The sequence below is a fragment of the Marmota flaviventris genome, chromosome 18 (assembly GCF_047511675.1).
Source record: "Marmota flaviventris isolate mMarFla1 chromosome 18, mMarFla1.hap1, whole genome shotgun sequence".
Lineage (NCBI taxonomy): Eukaryota > Metazoa > Chordata > Mammalia > Rodentia > Sciuridae > Marmota > Marmota flaviventris.
The window spans coordinates 28,616,199-28,635,427 of record NC_092515.1 but is presented as its reverse complement, the minus strand read 5'-3'; the positions used below and the strand labels follow the sequence as shown (position 1 = coordinate 28,635,427).

At 33.0% G+C, this 19,229-nt stretch overlaps 1 protein-coding gene across 4 annotated transcripts in view; it reads right to left on the bottom strand.

The window, feature by feature from the left end:
* The window catches only part of Phkb (phosphorylase kinase regulatory subunit beta), a 233,980-nt gene that overhangs the window by 174,722 nt on the left and 40,029 nt on the right, over positions 1-19,229 (bottom strand). For all 4 annotated transcript variants that reach the window (XM_071604776.1, XM_071604779.1, XM_027939134.2 and 1 more), the window contains 3 exons: positions 17,167-17,266; positions 11,223-11,330; positions 2,814-2,894 (listed from right to left, as the gene is read on the bottom strand). In XM_071604776.1, coding sequence (XP_071460877.1) covers positions 2,814-2,894; positions 11,223-11,330; positions 17,167-17,266 — 289 coding nt within the window. The remainder of the gene's footprint in view (positions 1-2,813; positions 2,895-11,222; positions 11,331-17,166; positions 17,267-19,229) is intronic.

The window sequence follows — 19,229 nt, the reverse complement described above, 5'->3', positions numbered from 1 at the left end:
TTAGTAGAGATAAAGACCGCATTACGGGAACTTTATGTTAAAGTTAGGTGTAAGTTTAACACATATTATGTGTTTCTCTTTCAATATAGAAAGCAAATCAGTGTAAAGGCAAAAAAATAGAACTGTCAGTTTCACAGCTTTCATTTTTAATAAAAAAAAAACAATCTGTAAATGTCTACTGCAAGACTGACAGATACCAATGAAGACTAAGAACCCAGGATACATGACACATCTGTGTGGGCTATGAAAGATGTTAGAAAATTAGCACACACCACTGTCACTGACTTAAAAATAATCTCTAATACAACTTATCACCACAAACATTGGAAATCAGTGTGTTCACAGAACCTTAGTAAGAGTACACAAGATCCTTAAGAAAATGAACCTCTCCTTAAAGAACTACCCTGTGGATGCAAAGTTTGTAAAAATAAAAGAATCAGTAAGGATATGATAATGACTTACAAAAAGAATGAAAATAGTGTATTAGAAAAACAAAAGTGAGCTGGGAGCAGGGGCATTCACCTATAATCCCAGCAACTCCAGGGATTAAGGAAGGAGGATCTCAAACTTGAGGCCAGTATGAGAAACTTAACAAGATCCTATCTCAAAATAAAAAAAATGGCTGGACATATAATCAGTGGTAGTTGTTCAATCCCTAGTACTGAAAAAAAAAAATACAGACATTGTAATGTATATGTTGCATATACATTATATTGTGCATGTATGTATACATGAATGAATATACCCCAAATTTTCAATACTAAGACAAAGAAGAATTTTAGCAAACTTAAAATTTGATAGTAAACATAAAAAGAGGGGCTGGGGTTGTAGCTCAGCGGTGGAGCACTCACCTAGCATGTGCAAGGCCCTGGGTTTGATCCTCAGTACCACATAAAAATAAATAAATAAAACAAAGGTATTATTTCCAATTTCAACTAAAAAATAAATATTTTAAAAAAAACATGAAAGGAAATAAGTGGCAGCCTCACTGTCTTCAAGGTCCATGGATTGCCCTAAGATCTGAATGTGCCTAGGAATTGAAGAAGAGATGGAGCACTTTCCAATCCAGGGCATAAGGTACAATCAGAAAAGATAATAGTCATCTTTACCACCTTTCAAAGGATTAAATTCTCTAAAATAGAAAAAAGGAGCTTCATTCACCAAAAATTTCTGTGCAGGTCAATTTATTGCCTATAACCCCTATGATCCCTGAATATCAAGGAAATCTCAGGGAAAAAGATGGTGAGCAGCAATGATACATTTTATTATTCTAGGATTCTTATTCTTTATTATGTATACAATAAAGACTATTGATAATACTATATAGTAATTTTATATGCTCCAGATAAAAATTATAAGGCCAAGAAAAAACTTTAAAAATTTTAAAGAAATATTAAAAATTGCTTAAGTATACATAAGCTATATAAAAGACAATGAAAAGGTTAAAACTATCATATTTATGAAAAATAGCAGTTGACACATTAAGATTTAAATAATTAAAGTTGATGTTGACAAAGCAACACATAATTTAAAAGTAAACTGAAATATCAAACAAAACAAAGCCAGTGCTAACTAACGCAATTTCACCACTAACATTTTGCCACAAGTAATATCAGTGTGAAATCACTTTCCACAATGATGTTAGTTGTTGGTTATTGCAAATGATTAACATACTATGTTCTACTGGAACCTGGAATATGTCTCCCAGTGCTTTGAAACTTCTATGGGTGAAAAAAATGAAAAGCTAAACAAGCTGGTTGTAGAAACACTTTTCTCTTTAGTCAGAGTCACACCTCTTTTATTTTATATTTTAGGATGCTCATTAAGATTGAACTGAGTCTTCAGCTCCAGCTCCACTCAAAATGTTTGAATAGCATTATATTCAGTATTATAAAAACTAATAAGTATTTGAATAAGACAAAACCCAGAGTTGTGTGATGAATCAAATAAAAGATAACCAAAATACAAGAAAGCACAATAGGCTATTATTATTTCCTTGTCATTATTTACCTTCACATTTTAATAGTCTTTACTTACTTTACAAAAATATGAACTACTAAAGAACAGAATTACTTCTACCTATTTCAAAACACCCTCAGCATAGTCCAATGATTATTTTGGTGTTTAGTATACACAATAATTGTTCTTCCCTGCCCAGATGACAGGAGGAATAACAAGTATATACAGAATACCTACTCTTTGATAGAGTTCTCATTGTATGTACCCTCTAGAATAACAAAAAGCTTTTTTGCTGCCACTCTGGCACATTTCATAGTGTGTCAGCATGTATGCCTGCGTGTTCAGGCATCAGTGCCTGTGAAAGAAAAGTTTCTCAACTTCGGGATATAAATCCTTTTCAATTTTCCTAGTAAGAAAAAGAACATGGTATTTGTCTTTTGAAAAACATGAAGAACCCTACTGAGGTCCTACAAATACAAATAATATGATAAAAGTATCTTTCCACTTTTAAATGGATATTATAAAAAGCCTTGGTGTGAAAAGACATAATAACTGAGAAAATCTGGAACCGTTATTTCACTTTCATTGTTACTAAAATTTTTTGAAAGTTGTACATTTTATTTCAGAATACCTGAAATAGAACCTTCATGGGAGTTAAGTTTACCATCTTAAATATTGTGCTCGTTTAAAAAAATGTATTGTGCTCATTTAAAAAAATGTATTGTGCATTGAAAATACAGACCTTTTGATACACTATCCAAATTCATTATCTGATTTAAGAATAACCCATTTTTATGTAAAACAAAAAAATTCAGAGATAAAATTTAATAGTAAAGAATTGGGGGAAATCATACCTCATCAGTGTTATAGATAATCTGGAGTCCTGAGGAAATCATTTCCACAAGGTAAAGAAGATAGAGTGATACTGCATTTATCTGAAAATAATCAGCAACAGTAAAAGGTTAAAGGAAACAACAAAATATTAAGTTATGAAAATAAATAGAAAAGCAATGATTAAAAGTCATTTGCTCTGACAGTGTCATATAAAATCATTTCCTTTTGTATTGTGAAATAAAGGTGATGTGGATTTAGTTCATAATGAAATCTCAGGTTTGTAGGTAAAATTCTAAAATCCTCAAATTCAACGTGATATGTCAGATTTATTTTCAGACTCTGAGACTTCTACTTTGGAATAGTTTTGCTCCAGAGGATGCCATGTAATATCAATTTATCTGAAATACATGTAAATGACAAATTTATTGGCAGGCAAAACATTATAACTATGCTAGGACACTACACTCTTATTTTCAGACAACACAAAAATTTATGTAAACGACTGCAGAAATATGTTCATTTTAACCAATGGTATAACATCATTTAAAACATTTATGAACAAATTAGTTCTATAAAGAAATGAGATATTCTTTTACATTATTAATCTATTAAGGTAGTCAATATATGGTCAAAAAAAAAAAGACAATAATACATACTCTAACAAAAAAAAATTGTCATAGAATCCTGAATAGTATTTGTAATCTGCCTCACATAAAAGTAGGAAAGATACATGTTACAATATGGACAAATCTTATATGATGGTTAATTTGGGGTGTCAACTTCACTAGATAAAAGATACCTATAAAACTAATAAAACATTATTTCTGGGTATTTCTGCAAGGGCATTTCTGGAGTACACTGGCATGTGTATCAGTGGACTGAGTGGAGAAGATCTGCCTTCAATGCAGGTGGGCACTCTCTAATCTGCTTAAGGTACAGATGAAACCAAAAGGTGGAGTTAGGGCAAATTCTTGTTTTCTCTTCCAGTCTGCCCTTGAATGTGAGAACTCCAGGTTCCTTGGCTTTTGGGTTCCAGAACTAACATCAATGCCCCTTCCCCTCAGCACTCATCAGAGAGTTATACCTTCAGCTTCTCTGGTTCTGAGGCTTTCAAACTAGGACTGGGCCATGGTACCAGCATCCCTGCCTTTCTAGCTTATAGATGATCTATTGTAGGACTTAAAGATAGTAATTCATGTGAGCCAATTCTCCTAAAGAAGCCCTTCTCAAATATCTATTGATCTATCTATCTCCTAATAGTTCTGTCAATATAGAAAACTCAGGGCACTCTACTACTGAGCCTCATCCCCATCCTTTTTCTTATATTTTATTTTGAGAAAGGATCCTGCTAAGTTGCCAAGTTTGGTCTCAAACTTGTGATGCTCCTGCCTTTTCCTCCCAAGCCATTGGGATTATAGATATACACCACTATGTCCAGCTTGAGTAATACATCTTGAATGAAAGAAGCCAGTCACAAAGATCATACATTGTATGACTGCATTTATATGAAAAGTCAAGAATAGGGAAATCCACACAGTCAGAAAGGAAATTGGTATTTGCTTAGGGATGGAGAGCTTTGCGGGGAAAATAGGGAGTGGCTGCTCATGGGTACAATGTTTCTTTTTGAGGTAAAGAAAACGTTTTTAAAATGACTGTGATAATTGTTACACGAGTCTGAAAATACTAAACATCTCTGAATTGTACACTTTACCAGGTGAACTATATGCTATGTGTATTATATCTCAATAAAGTTATTAAATAACTTTTAAGTGAAAATTTTTAGTTGAAGTAAGGAAACTATAAACTTGAGTCAAAAAAAAAGAAAAAGCAAGGTGTAAGTTTGTTAACATACAATTCTAATGGGAAAGATTATTAACCTCTAATGGGCTTAGTGGCTTATGTTTCCTTTAACTTTTCACTGACCTTATCAAGAGAAAGACAGAAAGTGGGGGCAGAAAATTATTGGTGCTCTCAAAGCCTTGGACAAAACTTTCCTTCTGCAACCAGGGCCCAGCACCACTAGTGGAGCTCTTAGGAACCAGACCTATCCTGGATGTCTCCTGACTTCTTAGCACTCAGGCCATTGGGTATCAGGGTCATGTCACGATCCAAGTGTCCCATAGGAAAAAGGAGTCTTCAGGTTTTATAGCAACATAAATATTTGAGTGACCTTCCTTAGAAGATGGCAGAGAAGAATTTCACCTCACTGAGAGGCTCATTCAAATATCTTCTAGCACTGACACTGGCCTACTGAAAATGATTTTAAAGAAATTTAATTCCTGTGGACAAATCGGTTACAGAAATTTAGAAGAAAGACAGAAAAGCTCTCTGCTGTAACATTTATTTAATGCTTATATGTGCCAGGCACTGAGCTTAAATTCTGTGATACAAAAATAAATGAGCTGGAGCCAGGCACAGTGGTATGTACCTATAGTCCCAGCTACTTAGAAGACTGAGTCCATGGAGTTTGGGACCAATCTGGACAACAAAACAAGACCCCATCTATTAAATTAAAAAGAAAAACAAAGGAAAAAAATGCAGAAGCTGTATGGAATGTGTATAAAAATAGGTACAGGGTTGGTGTAGCTCAGTGGTAGAGTGCTTGCCTAGCATACAAGAGGCTGTGAATTCAATCCCCAGCACCACAAAAATAAAACAAACAAAACAATTAGCACAAAGACAAATGGAAAAAAATAAAAAAACCCAGAATTTTTTTTTATTTTTTATTTTGCATCCAACTTATTTTCAACAAAGGCAGTAAGAAAATAAAGTTTCTTCAATAAATGGTGCTGAAAAAAATGGATATTTACATGCAAAAGAAAGAAACAAGATCTCTTTCATACAAAAATCAGCTCAAAATATATCAAAGACTTCACTTGGAGATCTGAAACTAAAATTACTAAATGAAAATGTAGGGGAAATGCTTCAGGATATTAGTCTAGGCAAAGATTTTTTGTGTATCACCACAAAAGTAAAAGCAAAAATGGACAAGCGAGTATATCAAATTAAAAAGTTTCTACAGAGCAAAATAAACAATCAACAGAATGAAGAGACAATCTACAGAACAGAAAAAAAACCCTGCAAGCTATTCATCCTAGAAGAGATTAATTTTCAGAATATATATACAAGGAACTCAATAGCAACAAAATAATCTGATTTAAAAATGGGCAAATGACCCAAAGAAAGAGAATGTAGAAATAGCCAACAAGTATATGAAAAAAATGTTCAACATCACTAATCATGAGGGAAATGCAAATAAAAACAATAATGAGATATCATTTTAGCCATGTTATAATAGCTATTATCAGTAAGACAAAAAATAAAAAAATGCTGGAAAGGATGTAGAGAGAGAGGAATCTCATATAGTATTATTAGAAATGTAAACTAGTATAGCCATTATGAAAAATAGTTTGGAGGGGCTGGGGCTGGGGCTCAATGGTAGAGTGCTCGCCTAGCATGCATGAGGTACTGGATTCGATCCTCAGCAGTACATAAAAATAAAAAATAAATATATTGTGTCCACCTAAAACTAAAAAATAAATATTAAAAAAAAAAGAAAACAGTATGGAGGGTCTTCAAAAAACTAGAAATAGAACTAACAAATGATGCAGCAATGCTACTAAAGGATATATATCCAAAAGAACTGAAATAAATCAGTTAGACATCTGTACTCATATGTTTATTGCAGCACTATTTACAATAACAAAAGCATAGAATGAACATAAAGTGTCTATTAGTGGATAAATGGATTAAGAAAATGTGGTGTAAAAACAGTGCAATATTTTTTAGCCATGAAAAAGAAATACTGTGTCATGCAGCAACATGGATGGAGCTGAAGGACAGTATGTTATGTGAAATAAATCAGGCACAGAAAGACATACTGCATGCTTTTCCTTACATGCAGAAACAAAAAAGTTGGTCTCAAAGAAGTAGAGAATAAAATAGTTGTTACCAAAGCCTGGGAAGGATCCGGAGCACGGATACAGACAGGATGGTTAACAGAAATAGGGTACACTTTGATAGGAGGAATGACTTAAAATGTGCTATACCACAGTAGGATAACTACCATTGACAACAATTAAAGGAATATTTCCAAACAGCTAGAAGGAGGATTTTGAATGTTCTCAACACAAAGAAACTATAAACATCTGAAGTGAAAATTAAGCCAATTATCCTGATTTGATCATTACACAAGTATATATATATATATATATATATATATATATATATATATATATATGTATGTATTGTATACAGACACTTATATGTGCATACATACATATGTCTGTTGCAATGTAATTCATGAATATGTACACATATTGTGTCAAACATAAAAATATAAAAAAAGTTCGTGCACCACGATCAAGTGGGATTCATCCCAGGGATGCAAGGTAGGTTCAACATACAGAAATCAATAAATTTAATTCATCACATAAATAGACTTAAAGGTAAGAATCATATGATCATCTCAATAGATGCAGAAAAAGCATTTGACAAAATACAGCACCCCTTTATGTTTAAAACACTAGAAAAATTAGAAATAACAGGAACATATCTCAACATCCTAAAGGCTATCTATGCTAAGCCCCAAGCCAATATCATTCTAAATGGAGAAAACTTGAAGGTATTCCCTTTAAAAACTAAAACAAGACAGGGATGCCCTCTTTCACCACTTCTATTTAACATAGTTCTTGAAACACTGGCCAGAGCAATTAGAGAGACAAAAAAATTAAAGGGATACACATAGGAAAAGAAGAACTCAAATTGGCACTATTTGCTGACGATATGATTCTATACCTAGAAGACCCTAAAAGTTCCACCAGAAATCGTCTAGAACTAGTAAATTTTTTTTTTAAATTTTTTATTGTTGGCTGTTCAAAACATTACATAGTTCTTGATATATCATATTTCACACTTTGATTCAAGTGGGTTATGAGCTCCCATTTTTACCCCATATACAGATTGCAGAATCACATCAGTTACACATCCATTGATTTACATATTGCCATACTAGTGTCTGTTGTGTTCTGCTGCCTTTCCTATCCTCTACTATCCCCCCTCCCCTCTAGAACTAGTAAATTAATTCAGCAAAGTAGCAGGATATAAATCAACACCCATAAATCAAAGGCATATCTGTATATCAGTGACAAATCCTCTGAAAGGGAAATGAGGAAAACTACCCCATTTACAAACCTCAAAAAAAGTGAAATACTTGGGAATCAACTTAACAAAAGAGGTGAAAGATCTACATAATGAAAATACAGAATCCTATAAGAAGACCTTAGAAGATGGAAAGATCTACCTTGCTTTTGGATAGGCAGAATATTATCAAAATGACCATACTTCCAAAAGCACTATATAGATTCAATGAAATTCTGATCAAAATCCCAATGACATTCCTCATAGAAAGAAAAAGCAATCATGAAATTCATCTGGAAAAATAAGAGATCCAGAATAGCTAAAGCAATCCTTAGCAGGAAGAATGAAGCAGGTGAAATCACTATACCAAACCTTAAAACTATACTACAGAGCAATAGTAACAAAAACAGCATGGTATTGGCAGCAAAACAGACTGGTAGACCAATGGTACAGAATAGAGGACACAGAGACTAACCCACAAATTACAATTATCTTATATTAGACAAAGGTGCCAAAAAATACATTGGAGAAAAGATAGCGTCTTCAACAAATGATGCTGGGAAAACTGGAAATCCATATGCAACAAAATGAAATTAAACTCCTATCTCTCACCATGCACAAAATTCAACTAAAATGGATCAAGAACATAGGAATACAACCAGAGACCCTGCGTCTAATAGAAGAAAAAGTAGGTCTAATCTCCGTCATGTGGGATTAGGCCCCAACTTCCATAATAAGACTCCTTTGGTGCAAGAATTAAAATCAAGAATCAATAAACAGGATGGAATCAAAATAAAAAGTTTCTTCTCAGCAAAAGAAACAATCTGTGAGATAAATAGAGAGCCTACATCTTGGGAGCAAATCTTTATCTCTCACACATCAGATATAGCACTCCAAAAGTTAAACACCAAAAAAAAAAAACACACACACACAAAAAAACACCCAAATAACCCAATCAATAAATGGGCCAAGGACCTGAACAGACACTTCTCAGATGATGATATACAATCAATCAACAAATATATGAAAAAATGTTCATCATCACTAGTGATTAGAGAAATGCAAATCAAAACCACTCTAAGATTTCATCTCACTCCAGTCAGAATGGCAGCTATTATGAATACAAGCAACAATAAGTGGATGTGGAGAAAAAGGTACACTCATGCACTTCTGGTGGGACTGTAAATTGGTGCAACCAATCTGGAAAGCTGTATGGAGATTCCTTGGAAAATTGAGAATGGAACCACCATTTGATCCAGCTACCCTCTCCTCAGACTTAAAAGGACTTAAAAACATCATACTACAGGGACACAGCCACATCAATGTTTACAGCAGCACAATTCACAATAGCTAAACTGTGGAACCAACCTAGATGCACTTCAATAGATGAATGAATAAAAAAATGTGGAATATATTCACAATGAAATATTATTCAGCAATAAAAAAATAAATAAAATCATGGCATTTGCATGCAGGCAAATGGATGGAGATGGAATCAAAAAAGATAATGCTAAGTAAAGTTAGCCAATCCCAATCAAATTGGCACTATTTCCTGATGATGCTGAATGTTTTCTCTGATATAAAGAGGCTTATACGTGGGGGGATAGGGAGAGGGAGCATGGGAGAAATAGACAAACTCTGTATAGGGCAGAGGGGTTGGAGGGGAAGGGAAAGGGTATGGGGTTAGAAATGATGGTGGAAAAGTACGTGAATGAAAACACGAATTGGTGTGAATATACTTTGTATACAACCAGAGATATAAAAAATTGTGCTCTAGATGTATAATAAGAATTGTATTGCATTCCACTGTCATATATAAATTTAAAACTATAGTAAAATTTTCAGTTATATAGTATACACTCATAAAAGAATTAGAAAAAAATAGTGAACAAAAAGTAACACGTAATCCCACTCTCCAGAAAAGACTAATGTTAATCTTTTGATAGAAGCCCTTTTATTCTTTTTACTGCCTTTTTATAAATATCATCATGTAAATGTTTATTGTAAAAAATATTGTCAAGCCTGGTGTAGTAGAACATGCCAGTAATCCTAGCCATTTAGGAGGCTGAGGCAGAAAAATCACAAGTTTGATGCCAGTCTCAGAAATTTAGTGAGATTCCGTGTCAAAATAAAAAATAGAAAAAACTAGGAAGTAGCTCAGTGGTAGAGTGTCCCTGGATTCATGTTCAATTATCAAAAATAAATAAATAAATAATATTTAAAAGTCAGATAATATTTTATAATTTGCATTTCAAATTTAATAATCCAGTGTAAACATTTAGTTTTTAAAAATGCAGTGATATTTATTGACCAAAAATGCACTGTTATATTCTGAAAATGCTATTTCAATAGTAAACATATTTGTCAAAGCAAAAGACATGTAAAATCTAATTATACTACAGTTACCAGGTTAAGTTTGAGAAACCATATACTTGAATAACACTAATTCTCCAAGGAACTGTTTACAAACAATTACAAGAATTTTTCCTGTAAGAAAGGGGGACATTATTCTTTCTGTGTTTGGAGAAAACATCAAAGTAAGATATTTCAGATCTCTATAGAGAGGGGCACTATAAAAAGGAGAATCTCCCTTTTTAGAAAGGAGTGTGTAAATAATAAATATTCCATAATAAGGACAGCAGAAAGAAATGATGAGCAGGAAGACAAACCCATTAAAGATAGATAAACAGTACATATAATATTTGTATCTTAGAAACAAGGATGCAGGATGTCTAGTTAAAAACAATATAGGAATGTGAAAGAAAAAATTAAAAACAAAACATAAATCCTACAATATATTCTTAGCATAGGAATAAAATTTAATATAAGACAAAATTTATGGATTTTAGAAATTCCTTTTGGCATTTCAATTATATATTTTTTAAAGGTTGAAATATTAATAAAAAATCTGCTGCATAACAAAAACTCCTGATTAGCTGTTACACAACTGTCAATTGTCTTTTATTTCTAAATATTTTAGTTTCTAAATATTGAAGTTCTACCAATTCTGAAAACAAGTAAAAGCTTTTGTCACTAAAAGAATGGTATGCTTCCTTCTTCAAGACAGAAAGATTATATGCCATCCAGTTTCTCCAGATTTAATGTGTAATTACAGTAATTACTTTAGCCCTGGTGGTTAGCAGTACATCTTCTCCTCCATTTTATTCATTTTATACCTTTATCTTAAGAAATTAATGAATATACTTTTAAAAACTTCAAATAGCCTCAAATATTCTATAATGTATCATATAAACAGAGAAGACAAAGTTCATGAACTATTTTTTTTTTACCTGAAGATGACCATATTCCTCATAGGAGAGTAATTCATCCCCTGTATGCACATTGAAAATAGAGTGAAGACATGTTGTTGGACGAGGATCCTGCTTAAACTGCTGGACCTAGAATCAAATATAAAAATAAATAATGCTAGTAATTCACATACCCATCTAAGACTACAGATTATAAGTAGTTTTGAACTTTTTGAAGACGAAAGCTAAGTAAGGCTCCTGTGTTCAAGGGATCCTCCCATTTCAGCCTTTTGCCACTGCCACTCGCCCTCACATGTCACTGTGCCCAGCTTAACCAGTTTAGAATACAAGTATAAGTGCTAAATGATCTGACAGACAAATTCCAAGGCAAACATTACCTTTTCTAAAGAAGTGATAGACATAAAGATCATAACAACTAACCTACTAAAGCTTACATGATTGTCAATTGATATTTCACAAGCAAAGTAATAAAAGAGTAGTAGGGTGCATGTTAAGATAATAGCAATAGCTTTTGCAATGTTTTGCATCTGTATTTCAGAATAAAATACTAGTTTACTTTGCAAGACAAGATTTCAAGCAATTGTATTCCTCTGTATTTGGAAATACTTCTGTGACATTCATAATGAAAAAGTATTTGGAGTCACATACTAATGCAATAAATGTTCAAACTTCAAATTGAGGTAGTGTGAAGTTCAAAGTCCGGCCCTCGAATCACTTGTTTGGTTCTTCCAGCAACCAGTCTCCCATGCTGAAGCTATCTCAGGGTGTATTCAAGAGGCATAAACTCAGGCAATATGGAACTTTTCTATCATCATAGAAAGTTGTACTGAATAGTACTTCTCAAGAAGATGGAAACCCTTTTACCTTCCCCAAGGTAAAAAACAAACACAGTCCTTCCTGTTATTGAATAACCTGATCACCAAACCAAAGTCAGGACTTACTGACAAGTAATCAGGGCTGAGGGAATCAGGGTACAGTTAGGGAATGTATGTTCTCTACTTAGAAACTGACCTAGGCATCCAGTTTTAACTCAGATGAGTTATCCTCTCAATATCTGAAACTATGAGCAATAGCTTGAAACTACACAAATAGAAATCACTGAGGTCACTCCTTTCACATTATTCAAAGTTTTGAACATTATTCTAGGCTTCTATACAAAAATATGGCTACACTGAAACAAAATATAATTTCCCCACTTGATGGGAATCTAAAAGAATACAGTTTTATAAGTTAACAAAATCACTGCTGTAGTTGACAAGATGGCGCTTGTCATTTGTCTTCTAGACATGCAAGAACCCAGCAGGAGAATTTATATTCAATCACTATGTCAGGGGAAAAGCAACTACTAAATGATTAAAGATGTTCAAATGGGGAATTATATAACTATGCCTTGAGTTTTAAAGCTGCTGCAAGACAAATAATTTTAAATATCACTAAAAACAAGATCCAAACTCTATAAGCCTTTAAGATTAATGGGGCATGGTGTATGTCAACTATAAACAAAACGAACTCTTGAAAACAGTAGTAAAATAAAAGGACATTAATTAGTATTTTATATGCTATCTGGCATCTGGCAAGTAAAAATACAGATAAAAGCAAAATTTTCTTAACTAAAATAAATCTAGAGTAATGTTTTTTCCCACCTGTATTTTACTTATATTTTTCCAGAAAAAAACTTTTACCATTGTAAATAAACAATGTATCATGAGAAGAGATAATTGAATGTTTTGTCATCCATTCTTAATTTATAGTTTTAAAATATGCACTTAGAGGAAAATAATCATCTTATAAGGGATTTCTAGAAGAATAAATTTTATAAAATCCCAGTGATTTCTCATTAACTAGAAACTACTTAGCAATGTCTTAAACACATTTTTAAGTAGATAATTAGGCACAGTAACATTCATAGCCTATTGTAAAGCAAATCTCTGCCCTCCAAACTACTAACTGCAGATTGAATCAACTTTGAAAAACGTTCAATGCTTCTCCTTAATGAGTATTAGGAGAATACATATGTGAATATTAGGAAGTAAAACATACCTGACATTAATAAGTAGGCATTAAGACTAGTGTCAGGACAATAAAACACAGAAATCAGACTGCTTTACATTTTATGAGTCAAGGACAATTCCAGTTACTCACTCAATTTCTTAATAAATTTTAAATATCTCTTTTAGCTGGATATTATTAAAAACACAAGGAGCATATTTTACAATGAAAAAATTCAATAAAAGTGGGGGAGTCTTAAACTTTTTAGGTCATGATTTTACTGCAGAAAACAAAGATGAGGCTTGAGGTCAAACAACAAATATACTTCACTTTAATTTTAAGGAAAGGCCAAAATATGAATATTTCACATTTTAAGCATTATGTTCATATTCTCTATTGGTATAGAATCATGAAGAGAATGGCAAGGCTGGAGCACCAGTGAGAACCAGTAAGAGGCACTGAGCTGAATGCATGGTTCAATCTCTCTCTTAGCGCCTCACACTCACATGTGTATCATAGTAATATTCCCTTTTCCTAAAAGGTTATGAGGATGAAGGAAACAGAAGAAGGAGGAAAAGAAGAAGAAAAGGGCGGTGGAGAGGAAGAGGAGGTGGAGGAGGAAGACGACTTTAAAATTTGTAAAGCATTATCTTCTCTAACTCCATCTAAGTTAGCCAATCCCCAAAAAAACAAATGTTGATGTTTTCTGATATAATGAAGCTGATTCATAGTGGGATAGGGAGAGGGAGCATGGGAGGAATAGACAAACTCTAGATAGTACAGAGGGGTGGGAGGATAAAGAAGGGGGCATGGGGTAATTAATGATGGTTGAATGTGATGATCAATATTACTCAAAGTACACGTATGAAGACACGAATTGGTGTGAGTATACTATGTATACAACCAGATATGAAAAATTGAACTCTATATATGTAATAAGAATTATAATGCATTCCGGTGTTATATATAAATAAAAAAATAGTAAAAACAACAAAAAAATAAAATTTATAAAGCATCTTTTACTCCTATGAATATTAAAATCCAGTATTTGTGGTACATATAAATACTCAATATGACCTAGATTCTCTGAAAACTCAACATTATTTTAATGCTCTATACTTATAGATACATGATGAAAGAAATGCTAATTCTTTGTAACTTGAGGGATTTCAAGCAGCTTAAGTCACACTCAAGCTCTATTTAACAGGGAACATTATTTTATAATTGGTTAGTATAACTGAATAATATTTAGAAAAGGCCATTACCAATTGGCTAATCATGCCACCAAGAAAAAAAGAACTTAAGACATTACATCATTGCCTTCCTTCTGATAAACAATTCTAATTTAAGTCTCTCAGCTTGTTTAGCAAGCAAACACCTGAAATTCATGGTTCTTAAGATGTTACCTAGAAAGAAAAGGTGAATTCAAAAAACCATTTGGCTTTCATGAAATGATACATAGGAAATTAACAGGAAAAAGTAACTTTATAGTCATAATAATATCACTACAACTCACGGGATATTAATTCCAGCATGTCAATCTATGACACACTACTTGGTGTACTACTTTATTTCAAGCATCTAAAAACCTTTCCAATAATGACCCACAAAGTCAAATCTTAGGAAACAAATTACAGGTTTATCCAATAACATATGTAATACAGATGTATTATCAGCTGGCAAATGAATTTACTTTTTCTGACAACTAACACTTTTTTGTTGCCATATTCTGGTGGTAGAATATGACTTTTTTTTTTTTTTTTTTAATTTTGCTGTTTCAAGATCTGCTCTCTCAGCCAGGCGTGGTGGCGCATGCCTATAATCTCAGCAGCTCGGGAGGCTGAGACAGGAGGACTGCGAGTTCAAAGTTAGCCTCAGCAAAAGCAAGGAGCTTAGCAACTCAATAAGACCCTGTCTCTAAATAATTAAACACAAAATAAGGCTGGTGATGTGGCTCAGTGGCCAAGTGCTCCTGAGTTCAATCCCTGGTACACACCCCCCCAAGAAAAAGATCTACTATCACATTTAAAAAATTATTTTCCAGGATAAATTAAAACAACACAGTCTTATGATTAAAAACGTACAAAACAGTAAGTGTTGAAAAGTGTCTACATAGTTACTGATATGCATCTTTGCACAAATGTAGAAGTTAGAAACACATCTGAAACACATGGGCTAGAAGTCATGGGAAAAATACTGATAAAAACTACATAAATGTATTTTATGTTCATCTGGTACCATTCATTCTAGGTGCTTTCTATACATTATTTTATTATCCTTACAAGAACTCTATGAGGGAGGTACTACTAGTACCTATATTTTAGTTTTTTAAAAAATGAGGCACACCAAAGTTAAATAATTTGTCTATTATTACTCAGCTAGTAAGTGATTGGTTTGTACATCTAATAATTTATTTACATCACTGCCTTAGTTTGCATTGATGGTCCAGAATAGAGTTAACATAACAGGCCTGAGACTGCTAATCTCGGAAAAGACTGCTTAGAAAGAGAAGACACTGGGGAATGATATTGGCTAAATTATATTGCGATATTGTGTGCATGTATGAATATGTAACAATGAATCCCAATAATAAGAATAATTATAATGAACCAATAAAAAATAAGAAAAAAAAAGACTACTTATAAAAAATAACCTTTGGCTGATATGTGAGAAGTTGAATTTGGAGAGGATTTCTAAGCAGGCTCTCATAAGAGCAGATCACGGTTTATACTATGTAGTTTATGCTAAAAACCTGGTTTCCTTCTGGGAGTCTGGAATGTTGGTTAGTTCTAGACAGACAGTATCTATATAAAAAGCCACCAATAAAAATCTTGAGAAATAAAAACTTTGAAACTATAGTAAGCTTCTTTGGTAGACAACATTTTACATGTATTGTCACAATAAGTTCATGGGGACATTAAGTGCTGGGTCACTCCAAAGGACTCTTACAAGCTGGCATCTTGTTGCCTCAAAACTGTATCCCAGGTATCTTTTCATTTTGCTGATTATGCTTTGTCTCCTTTTGCTGTAATAAACCATAGACATGACTATGACTATTTTCTAAGTCAAGTGAGTCCTTCTAGTGAATCATAAAATCGGCAGTGGTCTTGTAAACTCACAATGCACTGATGCTCATATATGAACATATGAAAGGACTTGAGGACACACAGAAGAAAGTAAGTAGAGGAAAGAATACCTTATATTTGTATAAAACTTTACAGCTTAAAAAAAACAAAAACAGATGCTATATGGATGTGGCACAGTGGGTCCCAGCATTGGGTGTATCCATGGGACACTAATTTAATAAAAGGTAAACCGTAAATGGATTGAAATGGATTGAAGAGGGATTGATAGAGTAGAGGGGTGGGGGCAGAAGTGCTGGGGACTGAATTAGAGCAGGTTATGTTCCATGCTTTTGAGACTATATCAGGGTATATCCTGGTATTATATATAACTAAAAAGTATTTTTTTAAATCTACTATATTATTTTAAATTACAAAAACATAACCCTATAAAAATCAATTTTCTAAGCCTGTAATTCCTAGCCTCTTGGCATGTAAATAAATGAAGTAGTACATTTTTAAAGAAAAATCCACGTTAGCCTAAGTAATTCACATATTCAGAAATAATTCTGACAAAGCTTTTCTTTCAGTAATGTAATACTGGTTAGAATTATGAATATTTGTACAATTCCTGAGAAACTTGGTCTTTATCAAACAGACACCAGATGCAAAACAAAAAAAGCCAAGTCTAAATAACAATTCTCAATCACCTCCCACTGAAGTTATTTCTTCAATTTCAGGATTTCAAAACCCTAGACTGGAAAAGCAAAGGCTATTTTAAACTATCTACACTGCCCTAGGATATGGTTTTACCTTTTTAAAGTAACATTCTTCGTCAGAAAACCTAGTGCAATACTGGTTAAATTAATCTCTCAGAATATGTGAGAATTCCAGTCCTCATCACAGTGTTTTACCTTATCGGCCTGACGCATATAGCAGTAGAGAATTCCTCTCATGCATTTTATAGCCGAGTGCTCCAGCTCATGGGTCCTTCCCTTGTCATCATCAATGCGCCTGGGTGAGAGAGATAACTCGTGAAACAAATTGGAAATGCATTTGAAAAGGAAGCAGAGCTTTTGATAATTAAGTATTTAACTATCTGGCTAATCCTGTGTTCTGGTGATGTCTGCTAATTCTGTCACAGTGAAACTCCATTTTCCCAGCAGATGTAAAAATGCTGCAATTAAAAAAATAAAAATCCTGTGATGAAATTTATGCAGATTTTTCCTTTTTTTAAGGAAGTAAGCCAATTCCTTTTTAAAATGGCACACAATATTTTCTACCATGATGTGGCTAAAACTTTAAAGGATATTTCTGTAGTGGAAAAGCTCCAACAGATTTTTAAAATTCACTGTTTGAGAATAAAAGCAATTTTTAATACTCATTCCTTCAGATTACATAATGGTCACCAGGATATAAAGAAGCATAAGTTACAAAAGGCACAAGTCTTCTTTGCTCTACCATATTCTAAATAATGCCAGGGTAGACACTTTAGTTACAGTAAAGAATTGTCCTCAACTAAGTACACGATCACTGGGACATGATATTTTTCTGGCATAAAGTTTTATATTCTCAGGTCTTAATTTAAAATCAATTCACCATACCTTATATCTTTAGGTTTTTATAAAGAGCAATTAAAGTCTAATTATTCGAGAAGGCTAAACTTTTCTGTGTATATGGTGCTGTTTTATTATAGATCACGACTTTTGGGGCTGGGGTTGTAGAACAGTGGTAGAACACTTGTCTAACACAGGGAGGCACTGGGTTCGATACTCAGTACTACATAAAAACAAAGAAAAATAAATCATGACTTTTATAGATTAGAACTTTAAAAGGTGGATGAGAATTACCCACTACTGAAACAATAAAAACAACTTACTGTTTCATTTTAATTAAAATATCTGATATCTGAACTGAATGCCGATAAAAAGTATTGCATGCCCTTTACATTATAATTAACTTCTACTCTGGTAGATTTCATATACCACTACTGAAAAGAATGACTATCATTTTAACATAGTATGGTGAATGTCAGAAAAAAAAATTCATCACTGGCATATCATTTCTCTTATTTTATTGAAGGCACTGCAGTAAAACTAGCATAAATTTGCTCTGTATCCTATTTTTCCCCTACTATCAGACATAAGTGTTTTAATGAAAGCAAATTCTACATATATAAGGTGCCCAACAAACTAAGGGCTTTCAATTTTCTATCAAATGATTAAAGCCTTTCGGGAAAAAAAATCATAACCAACTTTAGTCCGTATTTACTCCATTTTTAAACCAATTTTTATCACAATGTTTTAGAAAAATTTCAAATTTGCAAAAAATTAAAAGGATGCTACAATGAATAAATCTTTTATTCTTCACCTGGACTCACCAGTTGTTAACACCAGTTTGTATCTAACTATCATTTTTTTCTTCACTATTTGAAAGTAAGCTACAAATATTATATGACCCTTTCCCCTTCAGAAGTCTCTCTGAAAAAGCAAGGACATTCTCCTATATATATAATACCATTATTACTCCAAGAATTTAAAACTGATACAACATTATCTAATATATAATCTGCACTACAATAATCTGCTTCTACAATTTTTTAAAAATATCTGACAGTCAAGAATAACTTATTGCATTTGGTGGTCTTATTTCTTTAGTCTCAATATAGCCATGCTCATACTAATCTAGAGCACTTATTTCCTTCTTCTATGATATCTATTCAGATGGTTAGTCTTAACTGTCAAGTTGACTGCATTGACAGATGCCCAGAAAACTGGTAAAACACATTCTGGTATGTTTGTGAGGGTGTTTCCAGAGTTATTGGTGTGTGGAAAAGAGAACTGAGCAACTACTGATTCCTCCAGCTGTTTAGACTACAGATGGACATTATGGGACTATCTGGTCTTTTATCATGTATCCCAATCTAACAAAATCCCTTTTATAATTATATGTACATTCTATTGGTTACGTTCCTATA